The sequence below is a fragment of the Engraulis encrasicolus genome, chromosome 22 (genome assembly GCF_034702125.1).
Source record: "Engraulis encrasicolus isolate BLACKSEA-1 chromosome 22, IST_EnEncr_1.0, whole genome shotgun sequence".
NCBI lineage: Eukaryota > Metazoa > Chordata > Actinopteri > Clupeiformes > Engraulidae > Engraulis > Engraulis encrasicolus.
This window is the reverse complement of record NC_085878.1, coordinates 35,028,871-35,039,341: the sequence shown is the minus strand read 5'-3', so window position 1 is coordinate 35,039,341 and position 10,471 is coordinate 35,028,871. Positions and strand designations below refer to the sequence as shown.

The window sequence follows — 10,471 nt, the reverse complement described above, 5'->3', positions numbered from 1 at the left end:
CTTGAGAAAGGTCAGCGGTCCATCACGAGGGTAGGGGGTCGAGAGCTACGAGGCCAAGCAGCAGCAGTAGACGCACCTCTTCTCTCCTCTCCTCTCCTCCCTTTTCCTCTCTCCTCTCTTCTCGCCTGTCTAGCTACCTCTGGCTCCTCTCCTCTCCCTTCTCTTCTCTCCTCTCCCCTCCTCCAGTCTCCTCGTGGCCCTCTTTGTTACGCTGCATTGACTCCAATGTCTTTTGCCAACTTGTGTAACCTTACGAGTGTGTGTTGTAGTGTGGGGTGTGTGTATGTGTGTGTGTGTGTGTGTGTGTGTGTGTGTGTGTGTGTGTGTGTGTGTGTGTGTGTGTGTGTGTGTCAAGAAAAAGGGGAGAGAAAATGTGAATGTAAGTGTGAGTAATGTTGGGGTAGTTTCAGATCTTGACTGACGACCTGTGCTTGAGGGTGAGAGTGTGCGCGCCTGTTGTGTGTATGTGTGTGTGTCCGTGTGTGAGTGTGGGTGTGCCTGTGTGCGTGTTTGTGTGTATGTGTATGTGTGCGTGCCTGTGCGCACGCGCACGTGTGCACGTGTTTGTGTGTGCGACTGCGTGTGTGTGCGCGTCTGTGTGTGCGCCTGTGTGTTTGTGTGTGTGCCCGGCTATTCCTCCACTGAGGTGGTGGTAAAGGTAACGATGTGGTCTGCAAGTCTAGGCCTGTGCTGCTAGTAGCCTCAGCCCAGCTCTCTGGTGGTGCTCAGGGTCCACGCAGCACGACGAGCAGAGGAAAACAAACGCCTCCTCTGAGAACACCAAGCCAGCCAAGCCAGCCAAGCCAGCCGGCCGGCGGGCCGCTGTCCACCCACACAACACATCACAGAAACACACACAGAAACATGCTCATCTCTACAACACACACAGACACAGACACACACAAATGCATGCACACACATGCATGCACAAACACAAACACACACACAAAAACGCGTACAAACACACACACACTTCCTTCTGCACCCCCAGGCACAAAAACACAACCGTGAACCCATCACACAAGTCCATGAATATTCCAAAACATTTCCCCAACACATTAACAACACATGAACATAACCACACACACATGAATATGTGCTCACTCCTCCTCCTCCACCTCTGCAGTCACCTCCCCATGTGCACAGAGTCCTATAACTTACATGTTTTTTTGTTTATAAATACGATATTGTGAGGAGGGGCAAGACACCAGCAGCCAACCATGTGAGCTCATTTTTTGACCGACAGCGGTTTCCAACAATCAGAGGATGAGTTGTGCGCAGCCAGGGCCGCGCAGCCAGGGCCGCGCAGCCAGGGGAAAACAAAAATGTGGAACCCATCTATAGGGCAGTTCAGTTGAGAAATGGTATGGATGATTGGGTACAAGTGCAGCTGAAGTGTGTTGGTTGTCGTACATGTTGTAGATAGGTTAGACATGCCAGTGATGTGACAGCCCTTCTGACTGAGCAGACACGGTGTGTGTATGTGTGTGTGTCGTGTGTCGTGTGTCGTGTGTGTGTGTGTGTGTGTGTGTGTGTGTGTGTGTGTGTGTGTGTGTGTGTGTGTGTGTGTGTGTGCGTGTTGGAAGAGCTGGGGTAGTTATTAATATATTCTGCTGTGCAAGGTGGAACTGTCCCCACCACCACCACCACAACTCTCCCCAACACCAACACCACCACCACCACCACCTCTCCCTCAGCCCTAAACCCCACCAGTCTACCTTCATAGACCCACCCCATGGCGTACTGTAGCACAGCTCCTCCCCATGCCCCAGTGCTACTCACCCACCCTTGGCCACCCTCACCACCCACCCCAACACCTAGCCCTGCAAGGGCCATCCACCCTTGGCCACCCTCACCACCCACCCACCCCAACACTTACCCCTGCGAGGGGCCCAGCAAGGCCAGCCTGACATCCCACACCGCGGTACAGGGGAGCTTTCCATAGGTCAGGGCCCCTTAGCCCCTCCAACCCGAGCGCCCCCCCCAGCAGCAGGATAGGATGACGAGCCCATGAATCTGTTTACTAATATCAGACCCCCTGTCCCCTCTCTCTCTCTCTCTCTCTCTCTCTCTCTCTCTCTCTCTCTCTCCGCTCTCGTCTCTCCTCTACGCCCCCGCCACTCGTGGGGGCCATGAAATATGTTTTAATTTCTGCTAACTGCGGGCTAATAAGGTTCGACTGGGGCCCTAGCTCTCGCTCTTGCTCTCTCTCTAGCAGCTCCCAGCCATCTGGCTTACGCAGCTAACTGAATATTAGCTGCGCTTCACGCTACCGAGCATCTGATTTGCATAATTTGTTCATCATCGTAGCTCCCTCAACATGAAAAAAAAAGAAAAGGAAAACCCCTGGTCACTTCACAGGTTTAACTCTAACGATCAAAGCCTGTGTGGATCTGTACGTTAAAGTAGAGATGGAGTATGGAGAGATGCAGTGTTTGACTACATTACATTGCATTTAGGGATGCACGATGTCAAAAATTTCAGCCGATACCGATATCCGATATTGATATTGCGATTTTGGCCGATAACCGATATTAACCGATACCGATGTTTTTCTGTTTTTTTACTTTTAAAGAGATGACAATGATGCAAACAATAATATTATATTTTTGAATGTCCTCTTATTTCCAAAAACACTTTTTATCTGTGATAAAATTTGATAAAAAATAGAGACAAATTAGAAGACAAACATTGAAAGTCACCGTCAAGTCCAATCTTTTAGAACCGTAACATATTAAAAAAAACATCGGCGTTAACATCGGCCCAGTTTTACCCATCGGACCGATGTCCGATGTGTTGAGAAATGTCAAATATCGGCCAATACCGATACATCTGGCCGATACATCGTGCATCCCTAATTACATTACATTACATTACATTGCATTTGGCAGACGCTTTATAACCAAAGGCTATGACTACAGGTCAGGTGTGTATGTGAGAACAAGTGTGTGTAGTAGTGTTTGTAAGAGTTCAAGTGTGTATGATTGTTAGTATGTGTCTGTGTGTGTGTATCAGGGCATGACATGCTGATAAAACTCAGCTGTGGCTATTAACAATTTCAAAAGCATTAATTGTTTGTATTTTAATGTGATGATATTTTGAAGAAAAAAAAACTGACAACAAAATTGTGTCTAGAAAAAAGGCAAAATGTCTAATGACTGGAAAACAAAACAACTAGCTACAGTGGCCAGTGAGCAAAAAAAAAAGTAAACGTCAATCTCTGGTATGTATGTGTGTAAGAGAAAGAAAGGGTGAGAGTCTACATGAAAGAGTCAGCGTGAGAGTGTGTGAAAGAGTGAGTGCAGGTGACTGTTTCGATGTGTTTGAGGGGGAGAAAAGAAGGCATGGGAGAGGCAGAACCATGCACTCGGTGTGTGTGTGTGTGTGTGTGTGTGTGTGTGTGTGTGTGTGTGTGTGTGTGTGTGTGTGTGTGTGTGTGTGTGTGTGTGTGTGTGTGTGTGTGTGTGTGTGTGTGTGTGTGTGTGTGTGTGTGTGTGTGTGTGTGGAGACTCCCCTCGGAACCTCCCCTCCACTGTGCTGTGCTGTCAGGACATGCTGATCTGGCCGTGCGAAAACACACTCCTTATTTTTAGTGAGTCGCCCGTCAGGTCGTCAAAGCCGGCCTTCCGAGGTGTTCGGTTATACCCTCCCCTCTGAACCAGGGAGTGGGGGTACACAGTGTGTGTGCTTGCTGCGTGTGTGTGTGTGTGTGTGTGTGTGTGTGTGTGTGTGTGTGTGTGTGTGTGTGTGTGTGTGTGTGTGTGTGTGTGTGTAAGTAGCAGGGGAGAGCCGAGGGGAGGGCGACAGAGCTGCAGTGGTGTCGGAGGGTGGGGGGCAGTGCATGAAAAATGATGCCGGGCAGTAAAAGCACCACACTGTGGCGTCGGCAGCAGAACACACTGCATACAGTGGGAGGCTGGATAATGCAGTGCGGTGTAGTGTGGTGTGGTGTGGTGCAGGAGGAGGACGGGGCCTAACCATGAGAGATGGCAGGAAGGAGGGATTGAGAGGGAGGAATAGAGAAGGAGGGAGGAATAGAGGGGGATGAATAGAGGGGGAGGGGGGGAGGGATGGGGAGGGAGGCATAGAGAGAGAGAGAGAGAGAGAGAGAGAGAGAGAGAGAGAGAGAAAGAAGCCGCACATACATTCCTATGATATTTCCTCAAATTCCTGAAAGGCCCTGCAGGCCAACTGGATATGGGAAACACTGGCTGGGCGGTGCAGTAAGGGGAGGGGGCCAGGTGGGGTGCTGTGTTAGGTCAGTGGTTTCCAAACTTTTTCAGCGGGGACATTTGGACCATGAGGCTTTGTCACAAGATCAAGAAGCTGTAAAGAAGACCATTTTCAGTCTAACCTCAATGTTGATATAATATGTAGTTACAGCACTTAGCCTTTGTAGGGCAGTGTACCTCCCTGCTCCTGCCCACAGGCCCATCCTCCTGTTACTCCCATTCCCACTACACCCCCGCCCCCCAAACCCCATCTCTGGTGAGCGAACCCCCAGTCAGATCTGCCGCAGACGGTGTGGTCTCCCCTAGAAACAGTGTTCTAATCCAGGCCTGGCCTGTTGCAGCCCGTTGGGTCTCTCCTCAACACCCATCTCCCCTGTCCTCTCTCTCTCTCTGTGTCTCTCCCTGCCCCTTCCTACCCACCCCTCCAGTCCTCTCTCTCTCTCTCTCTCTCTCTCTCTCTCTCTCTCTCTCTCTGTGTCTCTCCCTGCCCCTTCCTACCCACCCCTCCAGTCCTCTCTCTCTCTCTCTCTCTCTCTCTCTCTCTCTCTCTCTCTCTCTTCCTGTCTCCCCCTCTCCTCTCCTCTTCCTACCCACCCCGCCAGTCTCTCCTCAACACCCCCCTCTTCTCTCTCTCTCTCTCTCTCTCTCTCTCTCTCCAAATCTCTCTCGGCCCCTTCCTACCAACCCCTCCAGTCCTCCCCTCTCTCTTTGCCAACAGGAGTATCGGGAAGGGAGAATCCCCTGATCATCTTTAAGCAGGGGGGCGGGCGGTGCAAGTGGTGGATATATACATCCATATATACAGTACATTTGTACAGTTGTATTCACGTGCTGTATTCAACAAATCTGTCTTGTAACAGACCCACACTTCAGAGTAAGACAGTATGAGCGAAAAAGACAGAGAGAAAATGAGATGAGAGGGGAATGAAACGGATTCAGAAACGGGTAAAGAAAGTTAAAAAAAAGCAGAAGTATAAGAAAAGAAACCAGGTGTGAGTGAGAGAGAAACACACAGAGAGATAGTGAAAACTGAGTGAGCTAGCGAGAGAGAGAGAGAGAGAGAGAGAGAGAGAGAGAGAGAGAGAGAGAGAGAGAGAGAGAGAGAGAGAAACAGAGAGATAGCGAGAGAGAGAAATAGAGAGAAACAGAGAGAGAGAAACAGAGATATAGAGAGAAACAGAGAGATAGAGATAGTGTGAGCGTGATAGAGAGAGAGCAGATAGAGGTGAGACAGAGACAGCGTGAGCGAGGGGCGGGTCAGGCGGGCGGGCGTGGAGATCATGCCAGTTGATTCTGGGTTTGTTTGGCCTCACAGCACATTCCAGCAAGCACACGCTCTGACTCGCGCTTTAACCACGAGGTGACATCAGCATGAGGTGATGTGAAATGACTGAAAACAGTTAGCTGCATTTGGAGACGAGACGCTGAGACTAGGAAGAAGGAGAGAGAGAGAGAGAGAGAGAGAGAGAGAGAGAGAGAGAGAGAGAATGAGGTAGTGTTTCAAAAGTGTGTGTGATGTTGTTTCAAAAGTGTGTGTGAGGACCTGTGTGTGTGTGTGTGTGTGTGTGTGTGTGTGTGTGTGTGTGTGTGTGTGTGTGTGTGTGTGTGTGTGTGTGTGTGTGTGTGTGTGTGTGTGTGTGTGTGTGTGTGTGTGTGTGTGTGTGTGTGTGTCTGTGTCTGTGTCTGTGTCTGTGTGTGTATGTGTGCCAGTGTGTGTGGACTTGCATCTAAACTACTCCAGACACCAGGTGCCTTTGCTATTAGTGTGGAGGACAGTGTGTCTTGCGTTGTCCTTGCCATGCTAATAACACACTCCTGTGCTCCTGAGAGCTGCTGGTGGTGGTGGCGGTGGCTTGGTTTTTGGAGTGAGGAGTCTGCAGTTTTCTTTTTTAATAATGTCATGGCATATCTGATGAAAACTGTTGGAGTCAAAACGTAATCCAGCAATGGAATAATTAAAAAAAAAAAAACAACAGAAAGGATCTTAAGTGTGTAGACTCCTCACTTCGAAAACTACACTCAGCTTTTGTCCTCCACCTTTTCCTTGGATGTGCATAGTCTTCACCTTCAACCGGTGGTGGTGGTGGCTTGATCAGGGCTTCTGAGGAGGGCAGGGCAGGGCAGGGCAGGGCCGGGTTGGCCAGCTGCTGCTGTAGACGTGAGCCAAGCTCAAGGTGCAGGACATGTACAGCGTGTGATTAGCCGCCCGGCTGACGTCATACCACCATGGGAAAAGTGAGCTGATCAACACTGACTGACACAGCTTTTGTGCCGAAAGCTCTCCATGACAAATGCTGAGTGTGTCCGTGCATGTGTGTGTGTGTGTGTGTGTGTGTGTGTGTGTGTGTGTGTGTGTGTGTGTGTGTGTGTGTGTGTGTGTGTGTGTGTGTGTGTGTGTGTGTGTGTGTGTGTGTGTGTGTGTGTGTGTGTGTGTATGCCCGACACTGATGAAGGTTATGACCGTAACGTCTGACGGACAATAAAGTATGTGTATTTGTGTGTATGTGAATGTTATTGTGTGAGTGTGTGTGTGTTCGTGCATGTACCATACCTAATCATACTCCAAGGCCCTGTGTGAGTGTGTGTGTGGGTGTGCGTGAGAGCGTGTGTGCGTGTGTGTGTGTCTGTGTGTGTGTGTGTGTGTGTCTGTGTGTGTGTTGACTGTGCCATACCTGATCATACTCCAGTGCCCCGGGGTAGAGGGGCCAGCCCAGGAAGAGCTCGGCGATCACACAGCCCAGCGACCACATGTCTATGGCTTCACAAAACGGCAGCCCCAGAATGATCTCCGGAGCCCTGCAGAGTAGACAGAGGGATGGAGAGGGATGGAGAGAGGGATGGAGAGGGATGGAGAGAGGGGTAGAGAGGGGTGGAGAGAGGGGTAGAGAGAGATGGAGAGGGATGGAGAGGGATGGAGAGGGGTAGAGAGGGGTGGCGAGAGGTGTAGAGAGAGGTGGAGAGTGATGGAGAGGGGTAGTGGGGGTAGAGAGGGATGAAGAGAGAGGTAGAGAGAGGTGGGAGAGGGGTGGGGAGGGGTAGACAGACAGACACAACAACAAAACAGTGAGTGAGTGGCGGCATCAAGCATTGGCCTTTCAAACAATCCAAAAACAACAACAACAGAAAACGCTCCTGTGCTGGTGCTAGCTGCTGCTGGTGGTGGCGGCACTGGGGGCATTTCCGACCAGCACACACACACAAAACACACACACAAAAAATCCTGTCGTCATCAGAACAGTGTATGTATGAGTGTGTATATTCTAGAAATGCAGGATGTTTTCATTGTGGTAAGTACAGTAGGGTCACATGGAGCACATGGTATCTTTCAGGGCTGTAACGATACACTAAACTCATGATTCGGTTGGCATCGTGATCTTTGACCTACGGTTCGATACACCCAACGATTTTTAAAATGTTTCTTTTAAAATTAATGAATTACCTTTTTTCCACATTTGCCAACATTACAAAAAAGATATCAATAACTAGATTTAAACTAGATTAAAAATAATAATGATGATGATTTGAGGCTTGGAAGCCCTGTCACCACATATCACGTGGTTGTTCCCTGGACTGAAGGATAACAGAACTTTGAAAGGGCGTATCATTCACAATACTGCCTTCTTAGTTCTTACACCGTGATACAGTATCTTGACTCTGCGTATAACGATTTTTCGGTTCGATACAATATCGTTACAGCCCTAGTAGGCGTATCTTTCCATTTCGCCAGAGTGTGATGTGACTAGTTAAGTTATATGACCCGTCATGACAAGGGGGGTGGTGGAAAAGCAAACAGGCAGACGGCCGGCCAGCCTGACGGCTTTATGGCTGGCACTAGATGTCCAGCAGGGCACACACACAGACAGGGGCCAGATGGACCTGACATCCCACTTAAACACATCCAGGGGGGTGGGAGGGGACAAGGCAGAGGCAACACAGGGCCACAGGCTATCTGTGCATGTGTGTGTGTGTGTGTGTGTGTGTGTGTGTGTGTGTGTGTGTGTGTGTGTGTGTGTGTGTGTGTGTGTGTGTGTGTGTGTGTGTGTGTATAGTGTGTGTGTGTGTAGTGTGTATGCGGAGCATATGTGTTTGTGTGTTCATATGTGGGTGTGTGTGTGTAGTGTGTGTTTGTATAGTGTGTGTAGTGTGTGTGTGTGTGTGTGTGTGTGTGTGTGTGTGTGTGTGTGTGTGTGTGTGTGTGTGTGTGTGTGTGTGTGTGTGTGTGTGCGTGTGTGTAGTGTACGTGTGTGTCTTGTGTCGTGTGGCATAGTCTGCGCGACGTGCGGTCCAGAGCCTTAGCCCTATGCAGCCTGTCTTGCCTGCCAGACCCTGTGGCGAGGCGAGGCGAGGCGAGGCGAGGCGAGGCGGGCAGCTCATGTAAAGGGTTATCAGGTCACAGCCAGCTCGGCCTGCAAACCCAGCCGCACTCTCTGGCTTGCCCTCGTTTCTCTGCCCCCGCTCACTCGCTTCCCCCACCTCCCTCCCTCCCTCCCTCCCTCCCTCCATGCATCTCCATCTATCTCTATCTCTCTCTGGCCCTCTTTTGCATAAGGGTGACCATGGCAACGCTAGAAGCCCCGGCTGCTTAGTGACAGATCGCCGTGGTGATCCCTCTGAGTGGTATTAACCCGCTTGGCCGCTACACTCCGCGTGAGCTCTCCTCTCCTGCTCCCTCGCGCGCTCTAGCTAGCGCTCGCTAGCCGGCCTGATCGCTACTAGCTGCTACTAGCTGCTGTCGGGGGATGCGATGTGACGCACCGGTAGTGTCAGCAGTCATTTGGCTTAAGTCAGGCTGACAAGGGGGCCGGCCTGCCTCCAGTCCACCAAGCGTTACTCCTCCTGTTACAACAAGCTGTGGCTGGCTGTGGCCTATGGGCCCCTTCAGGCTGTATGTTCTGCACTGTAAGCCTCTTCCTGCTGCTGTAACGCCCCCACATGGCCCTAGCCCTACCCCAGCCCACTCCACCCCCACCACTGCTGTCGCCATCACCCCCACCACAGCCATCACACAAGGGACCACTCCCCACTCCCATGCAGCAAAGACAGCAGCATGCAGTGAAGCACACAGACACACACTCACACCACTCACGCACAGGGACCAGAAACAGACCGTGCCATGATGGCAAATTTTCCACTATTTTTTTTTTTTTTAGAGGGGGAAGGGCTTGTCAAGGCTGAAAAAAGAAGTTGGTGGAATGAAAATGTCATCTGCCAAGAGTAATTACAGCGGGTGTTAAAATGGGCTGACTGAAGGGGTTAAAGAGGGAGGGAGGGATGGATGGATGGTGGATGTACTGTATGAATGTGGGAGTTATTTCCAGTGTGTAAGGGGCGAGGATGAGGAATACCTCAGCAGCGACATATGGCTGCAGAATGAGTCTATAGATACATATTACACACACACACACACACACACACACACACACACACACACACACACACACACACACACACACACACACACACACACACACACACACACACACACACACACACACACACACACACACACACACACGGCATGGCGGCATCCCAGCTTTGGGCCTCAATACAGTGAATGTCAGGCTGACCCACCCATTGGTTCCACTGGAGGCAAAAGAAGGGATCTAATGTAGAAATGGAATTGCAGAAAGTTCTAGAAAATTGTACTTGGCCTCAATATGTTCGGCAGAAATGCGCTTCAATTTACTTCATGTTTGTAAACATACTTGTATATATTCACACTCACGCATTAAGTTAAGCTCAGAAGAGGGTTATAAATGACTTGAAGGGAGGGATATGGTAAATGACTAGATCTGAAAGCACAGCTGTATGGCCTTAAAACATATATAATACACATCTTTGCTTCTTTATTCCCTCACTGTGCTATTTATAAAAGGCTCGATTTAATCCATAGGGGGAATAACATAAAACATAGGGCAGCGGGCCAGATGGGCCGGGGAAAAAAGACAAAATGTGAGTGCAGAGTGAAGTGCAGAGAGAGAAAGAAAGAAAGAAAGAGAGTGAAATAAAAAGAGAAAGGGAGGGAGAGAGAGAGAGAGAGAGAGAGTGAGTGAGAGAGAGAGAGAGAGAGAGAGAGAGAGTTCTCTTTCCATTCCAAATAGTACAAGATGTGCTCTCTCTCCTTCCACTTCCCAACTTCCCCTCAGCCAAAACACCCCAAGCTCCTTGACAATCTGGAGTCGGGCAGGTCAGCTCAGCTGATGCCTTTCTCCCCTTTTGGACAGATGGGAATAATTCAA

General features: G+C 50.0%; 1 protein-coding gene across 1 annotated transcript in view; it reads right to left on the bottom strand.

The window, feature by feature from the left end:
- The window catches only part of hipk3b (homeodomain interacting protein kinase 3b), a 70,280-nt gene that overhangs the window by 24,867 nt on the left and 34,942 nt on the right, over nucleotides 1-10,471 (bottom strand). Inside the window, exon 3 of the mRNA XM_063188643.1 lies at nucleotides 6,905-7,028. Within this exon, the coding sequence (XP_063044713.1) occupies nucleotides 6,905-7,028 (124 nt within the window). The remainder of the gene's footprint in view (nucleotides 1-6,904; nucleotides 7,029-10,471) is intronic.